Source organism: Eleutherodactylus coqui, chromosome 3, assembly GCF_035609145.1.
Source record: "Eleutherodactylus coqui strain aEleCoq1 chromosome 3, aEleCoq1.hap1, whole genome shotgun sequence".
Taxonomy (NCBI): Eukaryota; Metazoa; Chordata; class Amphibia; order Anura; family Eleutherodactylidae; genus Eleutherodactylus; species Eleutherodactylus coqui.
In genome coordinates, this window is record NC_089839.1 from 253786236 (window position 1) to 253809279 (window position 23044).

The window sequence follows — 23044 nt, forward strand, 5'->3', positions numbered from 1 at the left end:
ACAAAAAACAAGCCCTCATACAGCGACATCGATCGATAAATAAAGGAGTTATGATTTTTTTAAAGGGGGCAGGAAAAAACGAAAAGGAAAAAGAAAAAGTGCAGCGTCATTAAGGGGTTAAATTGGGGTGCAGGTCTGACCAAGGAAGAATAGAGGGGGATAATTACCTCACATGACACAGTATAAGGGTGCGTTCAGACGAGCGTGTTTTGGTGCATACTTAGGTGCGGACATACGTCCGCACCTAGGTACGAGCAAAAGCACGCGTGAACACAGCTGCCGGTCCCTTGCATTCTTTTCCAGGGAAGGGCTTTACATATAAGCCCTTCCCTGAAAAAGAAACATTTTAGTGCAAAACAAAAAAAGAATTAAAAAAAACTTACCTCTCTACCGCTGCTGTGACCCCCGCGGGCATGAAGAACACATCTGCCGCATGTGGCAGATGTATCCTTCACCCCCGCTAGTTAAAAGAATTCCCTGCTGCTACATCTGCCGCATCTGTGGCAGATGCAGCAAAAGGAATTCTTCAATTCTCAACCGCAGCTGTCACACATGACTGCTTCGGTAGAGAATCCTGCTGCCGGAATCCTGTCAATGGCTTTTCAGGGAAGGGCTGCATAAGCCCTCCCCTGAAAAGCCATTTAAAATAGTGCAAAAAATAAAAAAAAAACAATTTTCACCTCCCTTCAGCTGCCGGGGCTCAGCCGCGACTTCTAGCGCTGTCCAGGCTCTGTAGTTCTGTGCTATCAGCAGCCGGGGATTTAAAATCCCCGGCTGCTGATAGCTCACACTCACAATCAGAGCTACCAGCAGGAGGGGATATTAAATCCACAGCGGGGATATTATTGCTATTATGCGCTGCCTAGAGACCTTGATAGAATGAAAGGGATCTGAAAAAAGCTCTATGTAGCCTGGAACTCTATCTCTTTTTTGATGGACTAGTCCCAGGCTACTATATATCCATAGAGCTTATTATATGAACGAGTTGCAGACCGCTATTATTTCGCTATTTAGCGACCTTGTTCAAAGATTATTGGATGATGAACTAAGTATGGGTCTTGAATAATCCCCTACTTTCTAGTTCTGATGCCATTTCAATTCTTTGAGGTTAGTTGATGTGCAGTATATCTATATATATAAAATTGAATGTATGTCTGTCTGCGTGCGTGCGTGTCTGCGTGCGTGCGTGTCTGTTTGTCCTTTATGCGCTACTACACCATTCATCCGATCGCCATGAAACTTTGGGAAGTTGTTAAGTACACTCCTGGGAAGATTATAGGCATAGTACAAATATCCTACGATAAATGGCGCGCGAGCGTCGTCGAAAGTTACGCCCCCCCCCACGTAGATCGAATAAGTAAGCCACCTGCTATTGTGATGTCATCACTGATGTCATCAACATCGGACGCCCTTGAACATGCCCCAACATGTTCTATAAAGCTGCATTGTGATGTCATTAAGGCTGTATTATGACACGTACAGCTTGGAACCACTAGAGCACGCCAGCCAATTACCATTGGAGTTGGAAGTGGGTAAACAAGTACTAGGATATCTTCCTAAGAAGCCACAGCAGCCGGATAAATTGTATGTTCCACCCAACGGCTATTTTATTCAGCCCGCAAGGGGGAAGCAGCGGCCTACAAAATCTCATTCAGGTAGGTAGGTTCAGTTCTTGGAGGTTGGGGAATGCTTATGGGCAAGGCCTTATGTCTCATCCCAACTCGATTATTCAATTCTAAGCGCAAAAGAATTAGCGTCCAAATTTTATGTACGGAATTTAATTCTCTCACTTCCCAATGTCATAGAAACTTGAAATTTGGCACGAGCATTGATTATGTCATAAATAGGAAAAGTTAATGGGTCCCAACTCGATTATTCAATTCAAAGCGCCAAAGAATTAGCGTTCAAATTTTATGTACGGAATCTAATTCTCTCATTTCCGGATGTCATAGATAGATAGATAGATAGATAGATAGATAGATAGATAGATAGATAGACTGTATGCAATAACCTAGATAGATAGATAGATAGATAGATAGACTGTATGCAATGACACGTACAGCTTGAAACCATAAATACTAGAGCACGCCAGCCATTTACAGTCAGTCTCCATTGGAGTTGGAAGTGGGCAAACATGTACTAGGCTATCTTCCCAAGAAGCCACAGCAGCCGGATAAATTGGATGTTCCACCCAACGGCTATTTTATTCAGCCTGCAAGGGGGAAGCAGCGGCCTACAAAACCTCAGTGGTCGCTGCTGCCGTCATCTAGATATATAAAAACGAATGTATGTATGTATGTCTGTCTTCGCAGCAACGCGCGACGGGTACGCTAGTTTCTCTATAAATCAGTATATCTCCTGCACACCTCCTAACTAGCCTGCATGACCACACCAACAAAAATCTGACAGATTATATAACCCTCTATGTCCCAAAACACGATTGTGGCACTTTCTCAAAATCTGACAGAAAGTATTTAACCCTTCGTGTCCCAAAACAGGATGGTGGCACTTTCTCTTAACTCTTTGTGTCCCAAAATAAGATTGTGGCACTTTCTCAAAATTTGACAGAAAGTATTTAACCCTTCGTGTCTCAAAACACGATTGTGGCACTTTCTCTCTCTCTCTTTCTCTTGAGTTTTCAACTCAATTAACCTGTCATATCGTATGGCATAACTCATACAATTGCTCCTGATGAACTACCAACAATCCTAGTAGGGAAACGCGTTGAGCAGTAATTATTCCTGAGCAAGTAATCATATTTCTACGAGCAGTAATTATTCTTGAGCAGTAATCACCCTTTCACATAAAGAGAGGTCATCCATTCTTCTCTCTTGAGTTATATGAGTTGTATATTGAGCTATACTTATACTAAAGAGAGCTTACCGTTCTTTCCAAATGATATGGACTGATACTACTCTGAGCCAAATACTTGAGGTACTTTTATGGTTTCCTCAAATCATATTATTGGCTAAGTAACTATCAAATCCTGTGATCATCAACCTATCCGAATGTGACCACTTTGTTACAGACGGTCGCTACACTGATGCGTGACACTTTTCTTATAGTTTATAGGTACTGGGGCCCCACTTTAGTGGCCATTGGATTGATTAATCGCAAGTGACGACTAAACCAGTGCGATCTCCATACGTTTTTTGAGCAATTTTGCTCCAGTACCAAAGTGTTCCTAGACTTATATCTGATACCCGTAATTCTACCCATTAAATTACGGACTATCTGATGCATCACTAGCGACTCTTCAGTCTCGTCTTTATCATAGCCTAGGTGGGGTGATTCTAATAACTCCATATACCCACCTATCTGTAATATTCTCTGTCTTTGTTTGTCTTGTTCTTAGCCCAAGTCATTATTTTATGTTAGTCTTGAATAAAAGTTATATTTTAGTCTGTCTGTCACTGTGAAGGGCTCCAATTTGATTTAGTCAGACAAAGCTCTGCCCCTGTGATTCTCTAAGCTCAATTCCTCCATGGGCCTTGCGGTAACTTAAATAGCAATGCACCCTGTATGAAAGAAGGTCACTGCAGCAAAAAGTATCCTCGCCCTTCCTGAAAGAAACTCAAAACAGGAGACGAGGGATAACCTCAGTACCGGCGAAAAGCTCTGAAGGACGGTGGTTTCACCGTTGAAATCAATGGTTTAACCCTGGATAACCGCTGGATGGTGCTTTATAATTCTGTTCTTTCATGTACATTTGTTACACATATTAACATAGAGCATTGCAGGTCTGTAAATTCTATTAAATAGATATATAAATATATTAATAAAGGCAGCGACCAGCCTTCATTTTTCTTGAAAATGATAGTGATTAGAGATGAGCGAGCACCAAAATGCTCGGGTGCTCGTTACTCGGGACGAAATTATCGCGATGCTCGAGGGTTCGTTTCGAGTAACGAACCCCATTGAAGTCAATGGGCGACCCGAGCATTTTTGTATTTCGCCGATGCTCGCTAAGGTTTTCATGTGTGAAAATCTGGGCAATTCAAGAAAGTGATGGGAACGACACAGCAACGGATAGGGCAGGCGAGGGGCTACATGTTGGGCTGCATCTCAAGTTCCCAGGTCCCACTATTAAGCCACAATACCGGCAAGAGTGGGCCCCCCCCCCCCTCCCAACAACTTTTACTTCTGAAAAGCCCTCATTAGCAATGCATACCTTAGCTAAGCACCACACTCCCTCCAACAAAGCACAGTCACTGCCTGCATGACACTCCGCTGCCACTTCTCCTGGGTTACATGCTGCCCAACCCCCCCCCCCCCCGCACGACAGTGTCCACAGCGTACACCAAATTGTCCCTGCCCAGCCTTCAGCTGCCCTCATGCCACGCCACCCTCATGTCTATTTATAAGTGCGTCTGCCACAGGAAAAGCAGGCACACACTGCAGAGGGTTGGCATGGCTAGGCAGCGACCCCCCCATAAAAGGGGCGGGGCGATAGTCCACAATGCTGTACAGAAGCAATGAGAAATCCAATCCTGTGCCACCTCCATCTGGAGCTGCACACGTGGGCATAGCAATGGGGAACCTATGTGCCACACACTATTCATTCTGTCAAGGTGTCTGCATGCCCCAGTCAGACCGCGGTTTTTTATAAATAGTCACAGGCAGGTACAACTCCGCAATGGGAATTTCGTGTGCACCCACAGCATGGGTGGCTCCCTGGAACCCACCCGCTGTACCTAAATGTATCCCATTGCAGTGCCCATTACAGCTGAGGTAATGTCGTGGTTAATGCAGGTGGGCTTCGGCCCACACTGCATTCCCCAGTCAGACTGGTAATATGTACGTTAACAGTAACCTCGTTGGTGGTAATGTGGTGGTGACTGCGGACCTGGTAGCGCTGTTTTATGTAGTTGGTTTTCGGAATGTGGCCAGGATTAAGTGGGCCGTGGCGGGGGGATGGTGGTGGTGCTCTCTTGTTGTGTCGTTAAAGGTGAAATTCTTGGACTGCCACCAGACGGACCAATGCAAAGGTATTTGCCAAGAATGTTTTCATTGTTGGAGGAGGAGGGGGATGTTTTGGAGGCACTATGTGTCCTCTACACGTGTCCGTGGTTATATGCACCTTAACAGTAAGAGCGTTGGTGGGAAATGGCCTCGCCGCCATCATGTCTTTGTGAAGCCTCTTTTTCCACACCCCAGTGACATACCATTAGCAGCGGTATAGGCAGAGCCCAGAATTATTAACATTTCAGCGGTAGAATTAGGGACAGGCCCCACTAACATATCACTAGCAGCAGTATAGGGGGAGCGCAGTCTTAGTTCCATTTCAGTAATAGTAGCACTCAAGACAGGCCCCAGTAACATTCCCATTGCAGCAGTTTAGGGAGATAACAGTCTCTTTCACATTTCAGTAGCTGCAGTACAGACAAGGCCCCAGTTACATTTATGTAGCTAAAGTGTAGGCCAACCCCACACACCTTTCTGTACCATGAGTGCAGGCGAAGAACATAGATATTACTATGATTACACTGTAGGTGAGGGCCCAAAAAAATTGGTGTACCAACAGTACTAATGTATCTCAGAAAAAATTGGCCATGCCCAACCAAGATGGCAGGTGAAACCCATTAATCGCTTTGGTTAATGTGGCTTAAGTGGTAACTAGGCCTGGAGGCAGCCCAGTTGACCGAAAAATTGGTTCAAGTTAAAGTTTCAACGCTTTTAAGAGCATTGAAACGTATAAAAATTGTTTAGAAAAATTATATGAGTGAGCCTTGTGGCCCTAAGAAAAATTGCCCGTTCGGCGTAATTACGTGAGGTTTCAGGAGGAGGAGCAGGAGGAGGAGGAGGAATATTATACACAGATTGATGAAGCAGAAATGTCCCCGTTTTGGATGGTGAGAGAGAACGATGCTTCCATCCGCGGGTGCAGCCTACGTATTGCTTACGTATCGCTGCTGTCCGCTGGTGGAGAAGAGAAGTCTGGGGAAATCCAGGCTTTGTTCATCTTGATGAGTGTAAGCCTGTCGGCACTGTCGGTTGACAGGCGGGTACGCTTATCTGTGATGATTCCCCCAGCCGCACTAAACACCCTCTCTGACAGGACGCTAGCCGCAGGACAAGCAAGCACCTCCAGGGCATACAGCGCGAGTTCAGGCCACGTGTCCAGCTTCGACACCCAGTAGTTGTAGGTGGCAGAGGCGTCACGGAGGACGGTCGTGCGATCGGCTACGTACTCCCTCACCATCCTTTTACAGTGCTCCCGCCGACTCAGCCTTGACTGGGGAGCGGTGACACAGTCTTGGTGGGGAGCCATAAAGCTGTCCAGGGCCTTAAACAGTGTTGCACTGCCTGTGCTGTACATGCTGCTCGATCTCCGCACCTCCCCTGCTACCTGGCCCTCGGAAATGCGCCTTCTGCCACTAGCGCTGTCGGATGGGAATTTTACCATCAGCTTGTCCGCCAGGGTCCTGTGGTATAGCAACACTCTCGAACCCCTTTCCTCTTCGGGAATGAGAGTGGAAAGGTTCTTCTTATACCGTGGGTCGAGCAGTGTGTACACCCAGTAATCCGTAGTGGCCAGAATGCGTGCAACGCGAGGGTCACGAGAAAGGTATCCTAACATGAAGTCAGCCATGTGTGCCAGAGTACCTGTACGCAACACATGGCTGTCTTCACTAGGAAGATCACTTTCAGGATCCTCCTCCTCCTCCTTCTCCTCCTCCTCAGGCCATACACGCTGAAAGGATGACAGGCAAGCAGCATGGGTACCGTCAGCAGTGGGCCAAGCTGTCTCTTCCCCCTCCTCCTCATCCTCCTCATGCTCCTCCTCCTCAACGCGCTGAGATATAGACAGGAGGGTGCTCTGACTATCCAGCGACATACTGTCTTCCCCCGCCTCCGTTTCCGAGCGCAAAGCATCTGCCTTTATGCTTTGCAGGGAACTTCTCAAGAGGCATAGCAGAGGAATGGTGACGCTAATGATTGCAGCATCGCCGCTCACCACCTGGGTAGACTCCTCAAACTTTCCAAGGACCTGGCAGATGTCTGCCAACCAGGCCCACTCTTCTGAAAAGAATTGAGGAGGCTGACTCCCACTGCGCCGCCCATGTTGGAGTTGGTATTCCACTATAGCTCTACGCTGCTCATAGAGCCTGGCCAACATGTGGAGCATAGAGTTCCATCGTGTGGGCACGTCGCACAGCAGTCGGTGCACTGGCAGATGAAACCGATGTTGCAGGGTGCGCAGGGTGGCAGCGTCCGTGTGGGACTTGCGGAAATGTGCGCAGAGCCGGCGCACCTTTCCGAGCAGGTCTGACAAGCGTGGGTAGCTTTTCAGAAAGCGCTGAACCACCAAATTAAAGACGTGGGCCAGGCATGGCACGTGCGTGAGGCTGCCGAGCTGCAGAGCCGCCACCAGGTTACGCCCGTTGTCACACACGACCATACCCGGTTGGAGGCTCAGCGGCGCAAGCCAACGGTCGGTCTGCTCTGTTAGACCCCGCAGCAGTTCGTGGGCCGTGTGCCTCTTATCTCCTAAGCTGAGTAGTTTCAGCACGGCCTGCTGACGCTTGCCCACCGCTGTGCTGCCACGCCGCGCGACACTGACTGCTGGCGACGTCCTGCTGCTGCTGACACATCTAGATTGCGAGACAGAGGTTGCGGAGGAGGACGAGGAGGGTGCTTTAGTGGAGGAAGCATACACCGCCGAAGATACCACCACCGAGCTGGGGCCCACAATTCTGGGGGTGGGTAGGATGTGAGCGGTCCCAGGCTCTGACTCTGTCCCAGCCTCCACTAAATTCACCCAATGTGCCGTCAGGGAGATGTAGTGGCCCTGCCCGCCTGTGCTTGTCCACGTGTCCGTTGTTAAGTGGACCGTGGCAGTAACCGCGTTGGTGAGGGCGCGTACAATGTTGTGGGAGACGTGGTCGTGCAGGGCTGGGACGGCACATCGGGAAAAGTAGTGGCGACTGGGAACTGAGTAGCGCGGGGCCGCCGCCACCATCATACTTTTGAAGGACTCCGTTTCCACAACCCTATACGGCAGCATCTCAAGGCTGATAAATTTAGCTATGTGGACGGTTAACGCTTGAGCGTGCGGGTGCGTGGCGGCGTACTTGCGCTTGCGCTCCAACACTTGCGCTAGCGACGGCTGGACGGTGCGGTGCGAGACATTGGTGGATGGGACCGAGGACAGCGGAGGTGAGGGTGTGGGTGCAGGCCAGGAGACGGTAGTGCCTGTGTCCTGAGAGGGGGGTTGGATCTCAGTGGCAGGTTGGGGCACAGGGGGAGAGGCAGCGGTGCAAACCAGAGGCGGTGAACGACCTTCGTCCCACCTTGTGGGGTGCTTGGCCATCATATGTCTGCGCATGCTGGTGGTGGTGAGGCTGTTGGTGGTGGCTCCCCGGCTGATCTTGGCGCGACAAAGGTTGCACACTACTGTTCGTCGGTCGTCAGGCGTCTCGGTGAAAAACTGCCAGACCTTAGAGCACCTTGGCCTCTGCAGGGTGGCATGGCGCGAGGGTGCGCTTTGGGAAACAGTTGGTGGATTATTCGGTCTGGCCCTGTCTCTACCCCTGGACACCGCACAGCCTCTTGCAACGTGCCCTGCTGCTGCCCTTGCCTCCCCCTCTGAAGACCTGTCCTGAGTAGGCGTTGCAAACCAGGTGGGGTCAGTCACCTCATCGTCCTGCTGCTCTTCCTCCGAATCCTCTGTGCGCTCCTCCCTCGGACTTACTGCCCTTACTACTACTTCACCGATAGACAACTGTGTCTCATCGTCATTGTCCTCCTCACCCACTGAAAGGTCTTGAGACAGTTGCCGGAAGTCCCCAGCCTCATCCCCCGAACCCCGGGAACTTTCCAATGGTTGGGCATCAGTGACGATAAACTCCTCTGGTGGGAGAGGAACCACTGCTGCCCAATCTGAGCAGGGGCCCGAGAACAGTTCCTGGGAGTCTTCCCGCTCCTGAGCATGTGTCATTGTAGTGGAGTGAGGAGGCTGGGAGGAAGGAGGAGCAGCAGCCAGAGGATTCGGATTTGCAGCAGTGGACGGCGCAGAACTGTGGGTGGACGATAGGTTGCTCGAAGCACTTTCTGCCATCCACGACAGGACCTGCTCACACTGCTCATTATCTAATAAAGGTCTCCTGCGTGGACCCATTAATTGTGCGATGAATGTGGGGACGCCAGAAACGTGCCTCTCTCCTAATCGCGCAGCAGTCGGCTGCGATACACCTGGATCTGGAGTTCGGCCTGTGCCCACACCCTGACTTGGGCCTCCGCGTCCTCGGCCGCGTCCACGTCCTCTAGGCCTACCCCTACCCCTCATCATGCTGTATGACCAGTGATTTGATTTCCCAGACAGGAAATAAATTGGCGCAAGCCTGCTGTTAAACTTAGCTGCGCATGATTTTTTTTACGTTCTCCACCCAGCACACACGTACCCAGAACGCTGAGGACTGTCAGAGGCAGGCCAAATAGAATAGTAGTTGCCCTTTTTTTTTAAAGGAAAGGCCCACTGCGTATATTCAATCAATAATAAATGTGTTGTGGCCCTGCAGTGTGTCACAGAACTGCAGTGTTGCACAGTTATTAACTGCAGCAGAGCGGTGATTTCCCAGCCAGGAAATAAATTGGCGCAAGCCTGCTGTTAAACTTAGCTGGCTGCGTATGATTTTTTTTACGTTCTCCACCCAGCACACACGTACCCAGAACGCTGAGGACTGTCAGAGGCAGGCCAAATAGAATAGTAGTTGCCCTTTTTTTTTTTAAAGGAAAGGCCCACTGCGTATATTCAATCAATAATAAATGTGTTGTGGCCCTGCACTGTGTCACAGAACTGCAGTGTTGCACAGTTATTAACTGCAGCAGAGCGGTGATTTCCCAGCCAGGAAATAAATTGGCGCAAGCCTGCTGTTAAACTTAGCTGGCTGCGTATGATTTTTTTTACGTTCTCCACCCAGCACACACGTACCCAGAACGCTGAGGACTGTCAGAGGCAGGCCAAATAGAATTTTTGCCCTTTTTTTTTAAAGGAAAGGCCCACTGCCTATATTTAATCAATAAAATATGTCTTCTGGCCCGGCCTACACAATTCTGTCTCTGGAGTATTACTGCAGGGCGCAATGCTCTGCACGGCCGATTTGGAAAAAAAAAAAAAGTGCAACACTGCTAACAGCAGCCTCCACAGTACTGCACACTGTTAGATGTGGCCCTAAGAAGGACCGTTGGGGTTCTTGAAGCCTACACTAACTCCTAACGCTCTCCCTACAGCAGCTCCAACACTATAGCACTGTCCCTGATCTCTGTCACAAGTGACTCACAACGCATCTGAGGCGAGCCGCGGGAGGATCGACTTTTATACTCGGGTGACACCTGATCTCCCCAGCCACTCACAGCAGGGGGGTGGTATAGGGCTGGAACATCACAGGGGGAAGTTGTAATGCCTTCCCTGTCTTTCAATTGGCCAGAAAAGCGCGCTAACGTCTCAGAGATGAAAGTGAAAGTAACCCGAACATCGCGTGGTACTCGTTACGAGTAACGAGCATCCCGAACACCCTAATATTCGCCCGAGCATCAAGCTCGGACGAGTACGTTCGCTCATCTCTAATAGTGATGAGATCAAATTATATGAAAGTGGTTGATATGTTAGTTCTGAGGCCGTCTGGAGAATTCTGGCATTTCTCATCCACGAAAAGTTTCCAACAGTCGTTCATCTCCATGTGCATTTGGAAAATAGCCAGCATATCTATTTTAATCCAAATGACAACAATAATTTGTTACAGAAGGTTAAGAGAGATCAGTTACGACACAATTTTCTTAGCACAAGTTGTGGCTAATAAGAAAAGTTTGTTGACTTAAGAACAATTTCAAGTTTACAACTAAATTTTAGAAAGTGTGGAGAAGGGAATTGATCAAATATTTTCCTGGATGTTCCCGGGGGAACCAGCAAAACATTTGTCCTAAATCTACTACTAGCCAGAATATGGAAATATCGTGGGATAGCCTTGGCTATCGCCTCTTCTGGCATTGCTACCACATTACTAGATGGAGGTAAGACAGCTCATTCTGCTTTTAAACTGGCCTTAAATCTGCGGCATGTAGAGACACCTCTGTGCAACATATCAAAGCAAAGTAATATGGTGCAGGTGCTGAAAGAGACTAAGCTAATAGTATAGGATGAATGCACTATGGCTCATAAAGGTGAAGTTCAAGTGCTCAGTAGAACGCTAAAAGATATAAGGGCAAATGATGGCTTAATGGGGAGTGTTACAGTTTTCTTAGCTGGTGGCTTTCGGCAAACTTTACCAGTTGTGCCCAGGGGAACACAAGCTGAGGAAGTAAGTTCATGTTTAAAATCTTAAAATAATAACAAATATGAGATTTCTCTTAAGAGGTGTCATTTCTAATGGGCATTTTTCAGAGATGTTACTTAACCCCTTAAGGGCATGACCTATTTTGGGCTTAAGGACGCAATGATTTTTGGCGGATTTTCTTCTCCATTTATCAAAAGTCATAACTTTTATATTTTCCGTTGACGCAGCCGTATAAGGGCTTGTTTTTTGCGTGGCGAACTGTAGTTTTTATCGGTGCCACTTTTGGGTACATTTGACTATATTGTAAAACCTTTTTTTTTTTTTTATGATAGCAGGGAGAGAAAACGCATCAATTCTGCTATAGATTTTTTTTTTTTTTTTTTTACAGTGTTAGGGTGCATTCACACGACCGTATATCGGCTGGGTTTTCACGCCCAGCCGATATACGGCGTCTCTCTCTGCAGGGGGAGGAGGCTGGAAGAGCCGGGAGCAGTGCTCTGAGCTCCCTCTCCCTCTCTGCCTCCTCTCCACCCCCCTGCACTATTTTCAATGAGGAGAGGCAGGACGGGGTGGAGCTAATTCCCGGACTTATCCCCGCCTCGTTCCGCCTCCTCTCATTGCAAATAGTGCAGAGGGGTGGAGAGGAGGCACCCTTAATCATGCAGCATAAATGACACAATCTATTTTTTCTGCGGGCCGCTATGGTTACAACGATACTAAAATTCTTACATTTTTTTTAGGTTTTTCCACTTTTCTGCAATAAAAACCCTTTTTTTGGAAAAATTTTTTGTTCTCTAGCGCTGCATTCAAAGTCCTGTAACTTTTGAATTTTTTTATGTACGGAGCTCTGTAAGAGCTTATTATTTGCTGATCGCTGTGATAAGGCTACTGCCCTGCCATGCCTTATCGCTTATACAGCGATCATAGGCATTGGCACTACAGGACGCCAGTGTCTGGCGTCCTGTTGCCATGGCTACAGGCCGGGCTCTCGCGATAACATTTCTAGAGCGGGCTGAAGACACAGAGGGAGTGCGCTTAGATCGCGGCAGGGAAGGAGTTAACAGCGGGGGAGCGGATCTCCGATGCCCCCCCGCTGTTGCAGCAGGACGCTGGCTGTGACTGACAGCCGGCTCCCGCTGCAGGATAGCGCGAGATCATATGTGATGTCGCGCTATCCCCAGGACATAAGTTTACGCCCTGTTGCGGGAAGTACCCCGCTGCAAGGACGTAACCTTACGCCATGGAGCAGGATGGGGTTAAAATAGCACATGGAGAAAACTCCACACTTGAAGGTAAGATCATCATAACACCAAACTTAGCAATAGTTGTGACATCTCTTACAAAATTGACTGCTAAGGTGCATCCCAACATCTTTGACATCAACGGGAAGCCCATAAATTGGTTATGCGAGTGTGTAATTTTAACTCCCAAAAATGACAAAGCAGCTGTTATTAATGATCTTTTGATAAAATAATTTGAAGGAGAAGAAATGCAATATGAGTCTATAGATTCAGTACTACCAACTGATGACACAATAAATTAACCTGTGAAATTTCTAAACACCCTCAACCCAGCCGGTCTCTCCCCTGCATAACTTCATTCTTAAGATTAGTGCACCAGTTATGTTACTAAGGAACCTAAACCCTCCAAAATTATGAAATGGCACCAGACTGCAAACAAAAGTTCTCCACCGAAATGTTATTAAGGCCACAATAATCACTGGATGCGCTAAAGGGGACATCGAATACCACAAATACCGATAATACTTACTGAGTAGCCATTTGAGTTCAAAAGACTGCAGTTACCCCTCAAGGTCTGCTTTGCAATGACGATCAATAAGTCGTAGAGTCAATCGTTGAAGATAGCCGGAATAGACTTGAGTCAGGACTGTTTTTCACATGGTCAGTTCTATGTGACTGTTCCAGAGTGAGTTCCACTAGCAGTCTGGTGCTCCTTGCACCTGAAGGTAATACTTACCAATGTAGTTTACAAAGAGGTCCTTCACTAATCAGGATTAGTGGAGGACCTCTCATAATACAGGTATTATGAGAATAAAATCACAGAGGTGAGAGGGAAAACAAAAGCATATTTCACTGGAAAAGAGACAAAAATGCAGTACCTGATAAGGTACAAAGCAGGCACAATTACTGCTAAGCAGGCACAATCGCCATACGGCCGGTACAATTGCCATGAGGTAGGCACAATAGCCAGAGACCCTAACAATATGCAGCAAGCCAGACTATAAACTGGAGGAGCTAAATTGTTCACTGCAGACGTATATGCAGCCACCCACTCAACCCAGCCCAGATTGGGGAGGAGCGACTGCAGACTGCAGTCTATAGTCTGGCTTGCACAGACTATAGATTTCACATGGACGAAGTGCGGGGAAAAGTTAGTACACTACATGTGGACATAACCTAAGGAAGCCACAAAGTGTTGCGATACATGTGATACAGAATGTGTTGATCTTGCTTCTGATGTATCTCTTATTTATATTTAGGGTATGGGAAATTTATATTTCTTTTTCTCTCCAGCTTTTTATCTGTCACTTTGCTTTATTCTGTTAGTCCTGTTATATGCACTTTAGCTTTTTCTTTACTTGTCGTTGTATATACAGCATTCAGTGTTCAAAGAAACTTTTGGAGATAAATAACTGCTTTAATATCGTGATGGTCATCATCAGTCATAATAATTAGTATGAATACTAAGTCTCACATTGTAACTGTAATTTCCAGGTGTTCTGCTGACATTGAGGGTACGTACAGAATACGGAGATGTCAAGGAACGTCCTGTAAGTTTGATACTTGTAAAATTGATCCTAAAACTGGGCTCTATGAAGAAGGCTGTCTTTTTGTGCCTAAGCAGTTTCAACCGGTCACGGCATCCTTAATGTACATGCAGTCTATTCCTGATGTAAGTTTACAAACATTTGTGTATTGGCATATTTTTTCTTTTGAAAGAAATTAACACTGATTACTGTTTTAGGTCATTAATTTCTGCACTGACAGCAACCATAACACTGAGGCACCAAATCTGCAAAATGAAAAATGCAATTTCCGTAGCACTTGGGATGTGATTGCGAGCTCCGCTGATATAAGGTCCACACAGCCCACTCCTGGCCTCACTATACCGAATCCCACCTTCACAGTTTTACAGTTTTCGGACAGAGTGATAACATTAGTGATGGATGTGTCTGGAACCATGAATACTGTAAGTGTTGACTATAACAGCTAATGTCTCAGTCATTAAACATTGTTCTTAATTCAGACTAAGAGCAAAATCAAGTGTAAGTGAACAGATGTCCCAGTTTTCATAAAGACAATAAAGTAGGGTTCTGGGTGCATGAAACCCCACCAAACTATAGGACAACTGGGCTGCATTGCTTATCAGAGCGTCTGGCCCATTTTACTCCTGTTGTCTTTTTGGAAGATTATGGGACAGATTCAGAAGTGTAACTTGAAGCTCCTGGCCTCCAAGGCAAAATCTGTAACAGGGACCCCAAATATAATGCTTTATTCATACTACTAGGCTTACTATATGGAGAAGATAGGCCTTATGGGTAGAGATGAGCGAACGTGTTCTTCCGAGCTTGATATTCGTGCGAATATTAGGGTGTTCGTGATGTTCGTTATTCGTAACGAACCTCATGCGGTGTTCGGGTTACTTTCACTTCCTTCCCTGAGACGTTAGCGCGCTTTTCTGGCCAATTGAAAGACAGGGAAGGCATTACAACTTCCCCCTGTGATGTTCAAGCCCTATACCACCCCCCTGCAGTGAGTGGCTGGGAAGATCAGGTGTCCGCCTAATATAAAAGTCGGCCCCTCCCGCGGCTCGCCTCAGATGCCTGGTGAGTTAGATGAGGGACAGTGCTGTTTGTACCGGAGCTGCTGTAGGGAAAGAATTGGTAGTTAGTGTAGGCTTCAAGACCCCCCAAAGGTCCTTATTAGGGCCACTGATAGCTGTGTGTTGGCTGCTGTTAGCAGTGGCAATTTTTTTTTTCTCAAAATCGCCTCTGCAGAGCGTTGCACCCGGCATTAGGGACAGAAGTGCTGCATAGGCAGGGAGAGTGTTAGGAGTGAGTGTAGCCTTCAAGAACCTCAACGGTCCTTTCTAGGGCCATATTTAACCGTGTGCAGTACTGTCCAGGCTGCTGTTAGCTGTGCTGCATTTTTTTTTACTTCTCAAAATCGCCTCTGCAGAGCATTGCACCCTCCATTGATACTGCAGGGAAAGAATTGTGTAGGCAGGGCCACAACACAGTTATTATTCATTGAATATACGCAGTGCTGCCTTTTGGTGCAAAAAAACGGAAAATATTTCTATTTGTCCTGCCTCTGTCCGTCCTAAGGGCGGTGGACACGTGTCGGCTGCGTGTGCAACCTTTAAAAATCAGACGCACCCAGCTACGTTTTACTCCTGGCTTCGCCATTTGCTTTCCTTAATTGGGAAAAAAAAAATACCTGCTCTGCCACAGTTAATAACTCTGCTACCCTCACGTTCTGTGACACATTAGCAGGAAAACAGCACAGTTATTAAACTTAGATTATACATTCACTAGAGGCAGTGGGGCCTTTCGTTTTCAAAAAAGGGAAAAAATTATATTTGGCCTGCAGTCTTGCGCCAATTTATTAGCTGCCTGTGAAATCAAATCACTGGTAATACAGCATGCTGAGGGGTAGGGGTAGGCCTAGAGGACGTGGACGCGGCCGAGGACGCGGAGGGCCAAGTCAGGGTGTGGGCACAGGCCGAGCTCCTGATCCAGGTGTGTCGCAGCCGACTGCTGCGCGATTAGGAGAGAGGCACGTTTCTGGCGTCCCCACATTCATCGCCCAATTAATGGGTCCACGCAGGAGACGGTTATTAGAAAATGAGCAGTGTGAGCAGGTCCTGTCCTGGATGGCAGAAAGTGCTTCGAGCAACCTATCGTCAACCCGCAGTTCTGCACCGTCCACTGCTGCAAATCCGAATCCTCTGTCTGCTGCTCCTCCTTCCTCCCAGCCTCCTCACTCCACTACAATGACACCTGCTCAGGAGCGGGAAGACTCCCAGGAACTGTTCTCGGGCCCCTGCTTAGATTGGGCAGCAGCGGTTCCTCTCCCACCAGAGGAGTTTATCGTCACTGATGCCCAACCATTCGAAAGTTCCCGGGGTCCGGGGGAAGAGGCTGGGGACTTCCGCCAACTGTCTCAACAACTTTCTGTGGGTGAGGAGGACGATGACGATCAGACACAGTTGTCTTGCAGTGAGGTAGTAGTAAGGGCAGTAAGTCCGAGGGAGCAGCGCACAGAGGATTCGGAGGAAGAGCAGCAGGACGATGAGGTGACTGACCCCACCTGGTGTGCAACGCTTACTCAGGAGGACAGGTCTTCAGAGGGGGAGTCAAGGGCATCAGCAGGGCAGGTTGCAAGAGGCAGTGCGGTGGCCAGGGGTAGAGGCAGGGCCAGACCGAATAATCCACCAAGTGTTTCCCAAAGCGCCCCCTCGCGCCATGCCACCCTGCAGAGGCCGAGGTGCTCTAAGGTCTGGCAGTTTTTCACAGAGACGCCTGACGACCGACGAACAGTGGTGTGCAACCTTTGTCGCGCAAAGCTCAGCCGGGGAGCCAACACCAACAGCCTGACCACCACCACCATGCGCAGACATATGATGGCCAAGCACCCCACAAGGTGGGACGAAGGCCGTTCAGCGCCTCCGGTTTGCACCCCTGCCTCTCCCCCTGTGCCCCAACCTGCCACTGAGATGCAACCCCCCTCTCAGGACACAGGCACTACCGTCTCCTGGCCTGCACCCACACCCTCACCTCCGCTGTCTTCGGCCCCATCCAGCAGTGTAGTTCAGCGCACTGTCCAGCCGTCGCTTGCGCAACTGTTGGAGCGCAAGCGCAAGTACGCCGCCACGCACCCGCACGCTCAAACGTTAACCGTCCGCATAGCAAAATTCATCAGCCTTGAGATGCTGCCGTATAGGGTTGTGGAAACGGAGTCCTTCAAAAGTATCATGGAGGCGGCGGCCCCGCGCTACTCAGTTCCCAGTCGCCACTACTTTTCCCGATGTGCCGTCCCAGCCCTGCACGACCACGTCTCCCGCAACATTGTACGCGCCCTCACCAACGCGGTTACTGCCACGGTCCACTTAACTACGGACACGTGGACAAGCACAGGCGGGCAGGGCCACTACATCTCCCTGACGGCACATTGGGTGAATTTAGTGGAGGCTGGGACAGAGTCAGAGCCCGGGACCGCTCACGTCCTACCCACCACCAGAATTGCGGGCCCCAGCTCGGTGGTGGTATCTGCGGAGGTGTATGCTTCCTCCACTAAAGCACCCTCCTCCTCCTCCTCCTCCTCTGTCTCGCAATCAAGATGTGTTAGCAGCAGCATGTCGCCAGCAGTCGGTGTCGCGCGGTGTGGCAGCACAGCGGTGGGCAAGCGTCAGCAGGCCGTGCTGAAACTACTCAGCTTAGGCGATAAGAGGCACACGGCCCACGAACTGCTGCAGGGTCTGACACAGCAGACCGACCGCTGGCTTGCGCCGCTGAGCCTCCAACCGGGCATGGTCGTGTGTGACAACGGGCGTAACCTGGTGGCGGCTCTGCAGCTCGGCAGCCTCACGCACGTGCCATGCCTGGCCCACGTCTTTAATTTGGTGGTTCAGCGCTTTCTGAAAAGCTACCCACGCTTGTCAGACCTGCTCGTAAAGGTGCGCCGGCTCTGCGCACATTTTCGCAAGTCCCACACGGACGCTGCCACCCTGCGCACCCTGCAACATCACTTTAAGCTGCCAGTGCACTGACTGCTGTGCGACGTGCCCACACGGTGGAACTCTACGCTCCACATGTTGGCCAGGCTCTATGAACAGCGTAGAGCTATAGTCGAATACCAACTCCAACATGGGCGGCGCAGTGGGAGTCAGCCTCCTCAATTCCTTTCAGAAGAGTGGGCCTGGTTGGCAGACATCTGCCATGTCCTTGGTAATTTTGAGGAGTCTACCCAGGTGGTGAGCGGCGATGCTACAATCATTAGCGTCACCATTCCTCTGCTATGCATCTTGAGAAATTCCCTGCAAACCATAAAGGCAGCTGCTTTGCGCTCGGAAACGGGGGCGGGGGAAGACAGTATGCCGCTGGATAGTCAGGGCACCCTCCTGTCTATTTCTCAGCGCGTACAGGAGGAGGAGGAGGAGCATGAGGAGGATGAGGAGGAGGGGGAAGAGACAGCTTGGCCCGCTGCTGACGGTACACCGGCTGATTGCCTGTCATCCTTTCAGCGTGTATGGCCTGAGGAGGAGGAGGAGGAGGAGGATCCCGAAAGTGATCTTCCTAGTGAAGACAGCCATGTGTTGCGTACAGGTACCCTGGCACACATGGCTGACTTCATGTTAGGATGCCTTTCTCGTGACCCTCGCGTTGCACGCATTCTGGCCACGACGGATTACTGGGTGTACACACTGCTCGATCCACGGTATAAGGAGAACCTGCCCACTCTCATTCCCGAAGAGGAAAGGGGTTCGAGAGTGTTGCTATACCACAGGACCCTTGCGGACAAGCTGATGGTAAAATTCCCAGCCGACAGCGCTAGTGGCAGAAGGCGCAGTACCGAGGGCAAGGTAGCAGGAGATGTGCGTAGATTGAGCAGCATGTACATTCCAGGCAGTGCAACAGTCTTTAAGGGCCTGGCCAGCTTTATGGCTCCCCACCAAGACTGTGTCACCGCTCCCCAGTCACGGCTGAGTCGGCGGGAGCACTGTAAAAGGATGGTGAGGGAGTACGTAGCGGATCGCACGACCATCCTTGGTGACGCCTCTGCCCCCTACAACTACTGGGTGTCGAAGCTGGACACGTGGCCTGAACTAGCGCTGTATGCCCTGGAGGTGCTTGCTTGTCCTGCGGCTAGCGTCTTGTCGGAGAGGGTGTTTAGTGCGGCTGGGGGAATCATCACAGATAAGCGTAGCCGCTTGTCAACCGACAGTGCCGACAGGCTAACACTCATCAAGATGAACAAAGGCTGGATTTCCCCAGACTTCTGTTCTCCACCAGCGGACAGCAGCGATACGTAGGCTGCACCCGCGGATGGAAGCTACGTTCTCTCTCACCATCCAAAACGGGGACATTTCTGCTTCATCAATCTGTGTCTAATATTCCTCCTACTCCTCCTGCTCCTCCTCCTGAAACCTCACGTAATCACGCTGAACGGGCAATTTTTCTTAGGGCCACAAGGCTCACTCAAATAATTTTTCTGAACAATTTTTATAAGTTTCAATGCGCTTAAAAGCGTTGGAACTTTAACTTGAACCAATTTTTCGTTACACTGGGCTGCCTCCAGGCCTAGTTACCACTTAAGCCACATTAACCAAAGCGATTCACCTGCCATCTTGGTTGGGCATGGCCAATTTTTACTGAGGTACATTAGTACTGTTGGTACACCAAATTTTTGGGGCCCTCACCTACAGTGTAATCATAGCAATTTCTATGTTCTTCGCCTGCACTCATGGTACAGAAAGGTGTGTGGGGTTGGCGTACACTTTAGCTACATAAATGTAACTTGGGCCTTGGCTATACTAAGGCTACTGAAATGGAACTAAGACTGCGCTCCCGCTATACTGCTGCTTCGGAATTGTTACTGGGGCCTGTCTTGAGTGCTACTATTGCTGACATGGAACGAAGACTGCGCTCCTCCTATAATGCTGCTTCGGAATTGTTACTGGGGCCTGTCTTGAGTGCTACTATTGCTGACATGGAACGAAGACTGCGCTCCTCCTATAATGCTGCTAGTGATATGTTAGTGGGGCCTATCCTAATGCTACGGCTGAAATGTTACGAATTCTGGGCTCTGCCTATACCGCTGCTAATGGCATGTCTCTGGGGTGTGGAAACAGAGGCTTCCCAAAGACATGATGGCGGCGAGGCCATTTCCCACCAACGCGGTTACTGTAAAGGTGCATATAACCACGGACACGTGGAGAGGACACGTAGTGCCTCAAAAACATCCCCCTCCTCCTCCAACAGGGAAAACATTCTTGGCAAATGTCTTTGCATTGGTTCGTCTGGTGGCAGTCCAAGAATTTCACCTTTACCGACACAACAAGAGAGCCCCCACACCATCCCCCCACCACGGCCCACTTAATCCTGGCCACATTCCGAAAACCAACAAAATACAACCGTGCTACTACGTCCGCAGTCACCACCACATTACCACCAACGCGGTTACTGTAAAGGTGCATATAACCACGGACACGTGGAGAGGACACGTAGTGCCTCAAAAACATCCCCCTCCTCCTCCAACAGGGAAAACATTCTTGGCAAATGCCTTTGCATTGGTTCGTCTGGTGGCAGTCCAAGAATTTCACCTTTACCGACACAACAAGAGAGCCCCCACACCATCCCCCCGCCACGGCCCACTTAATCCTGGCCGCATTCCGAAAACCAACAAAATATAACCGTGCTACTAGGTCCGCAGTCACCACCACATTACCACCAACGCGGTTACTGTAAAGGTGCATATAACCACGGACACGTGGAGAGGACACGTAGTGCCTTAAAAACATCCCCCTCCTCCTCCAACAGGGAAAACATTCTTGGCAAATGCCTTTGCATTGGTTCGTCTGGTGGCAGTCCAAGAATTTCACCTTTACCGACACAACAAGAGAGCCCCCACACCATCCCCCCGCCACGGCCCACTTAATCCTGGCCGCATTCCGAAAACCAACAAAATACAACCGTGCTACTAGGTCCGCAGTCACCACCACATTACCACCAACGCGGTTACTGTAAAGGTGCATATAACCACGGACACGTGGAGAGGACACGTAGTGCCTCAAAAACATCCCCCTCCTCCTCCAACAGGGAAAACATTCTTGGCAAATGCCTTTGCATTGGTTCGTCTGGTGGCAGTCCAAGAATTTCACCTTTACCGACACAACAAGAGAGCCCCCACACCATCCCCCCGCCACGGCCCACTTAATCCTGGCTGCATTCCGAAAACCAACAAAATACAACCGTGCTACTAGGTCCGCAGTCACCACCACATTACCACCAACGCGGTTACTGTTAAGGTACATATTACCAGTCTGACTGGGGCATGCAGACACCTTGACAGAATGAATAGTGTGTGGCACATAGGTTCCCCATTGCTATGCCTACGTGTGCAGCTCCTGATGGCGGTGGCACAGGATTCTATTTCTCATTGCTTCTGTACAGCATTGTGGGCTATCGCCCCGCCCCTTTTAAAGAGGGTCGCTGCCTAGCCATGCCAACCCTCTGCAGTGTGTGCCTGTGGTTCCTCCTCATGGCAGACGCGCTTCTAAATAGACATGAGTGTGGCGTGGCATGAGGGCAGCTGAAGGCTGCGCAGGGACACTTTGGTGTGCGCTGTGGGGGGGAGGGGGGGCGGTTGGTCAGCATGTAACCCAGGAGAAGTGGCAGCGGAGTGTCATCCAGGCAGTGATTGTGCTTTGTTGTAGCTAGTGTGGTGCTTAGCAAAGGTATGCCATGCTAATGAGGGCTTTTCAGAAGTAAAAGTTGTTGGGAGGGGGGGGGGGGCACTCTTGCCGGTATTGTGGCTTAATAGTGGGACCTGTGAACTTGAGATGCAGCCCAACATGTAGCCCCTCGCCTGCCCTATCCGTTTCTGTGTCATTCCCATCACTTTCTTGAATTGCCCAGATTTTCACACATGAAAACCTTAGCGAGCATCGGCGAAATACAAAAATGCTCTGGTCGCCCATTGACTTCAATTGGGTTCGTTGTTCGAAACGAACCCTCGAACATCGCGGGAAGTTCGTTCCGAATAACGAACACCCGAGCATTTTGGTGTTCGCTCATCTCTACTTATGGGCCTTCTAAGTGTCCTGGGGCCAGGAGCAACTACATCCCCTACAGTTACACCCCTGGACAGATTTACTAATGTGATTACACCTAGATCTTGTCATACAATGTGCCAAAATTTAGCACATTTCTGGTGCTTAATGTTGCATGAAGTCTTAAAGCTACTTATGAAACACATGCACTACAAGGAATAATTCACTGTGCAAAGGGGTGTGGCTCAGTAAAAAGGGGGTGTGGTTTAGTGGAAATGGGGATAAGGTTTAAATGTGACAAGGTACTCCAAAACTGGAGCACAAACAATAGGTGGTATAAAGTTAGACAAAAACTGTCTAAAGATGTGCGAAATCCAGCACAAGCTACTGATAAATGTGGCACATTTTTAGACTGCCTGGTCTGTGTTTCTATTAATTATTCAAATTATTCAGTGGTTAGCACTGTTGCCTTGTAGTGTCGGAGTCCTAGGTTCAAATACGTTTAAGTACAATATCTGTATGAAGTTTGTACGTACTTCCTGTGTTTGAGTGGGTTTCCTACAGGTACTTCAGTTCTCTCTCCAAAAACTTGCAACTCAGTGTATTTATAAATTATGAGCCACAATGGGGACAGAACCCATAATATCAAATTATGTAAAGTGCTGCAAAATATATATGGACTATATAAATAAAGGTGATTATTAATTATTCAACTGAGTTAGTTAACCTGGCCAATTTGTCTGTCCACTATACTTTATAGCCTGGTACCATTTCTCCATATCTAGAGTCTCTGGTTTGTATCTTTGTTCTATAATATGTCTAAAGATGTTGGTGCACAAAGGCTATATTGACTTGTACTTATACTAAAGGGGCTTTCTTTCCAGTTTCCTGTAAATAATGAGTATGCTACGTTCTACTATATTAAGTTCTGTCCTTCATCATGTCTAAGTAACCGGCTAAATATATTTTATTCA

General features: G+C 48.9%; 1 protein-coding gene across 1 annotated transcript in view; it reads left to right on the forward strand.

The window, feature by feature from the left end:
* The window catches only part of LOC136620005 (calcium-activated chloride channel regulator 1-like), a 52399-nt gene that overhangs the window by 11463 nt on the left and 17892 nt on the right, over positions 1-23044 (forward strand). The window contains exons 5-6 of the mRNA XM_066594738.1: positions 14012-14189; positions 14262-14486. Of these exons, the coding sequence (XP_066450835.1) occupies positions 14012-14189; positions 14262-14486 (403 nt within the window). The remainder of the gene's footprint in view (positions 1-14011; positions 14190-14261; positions 14487-23044) is intronic.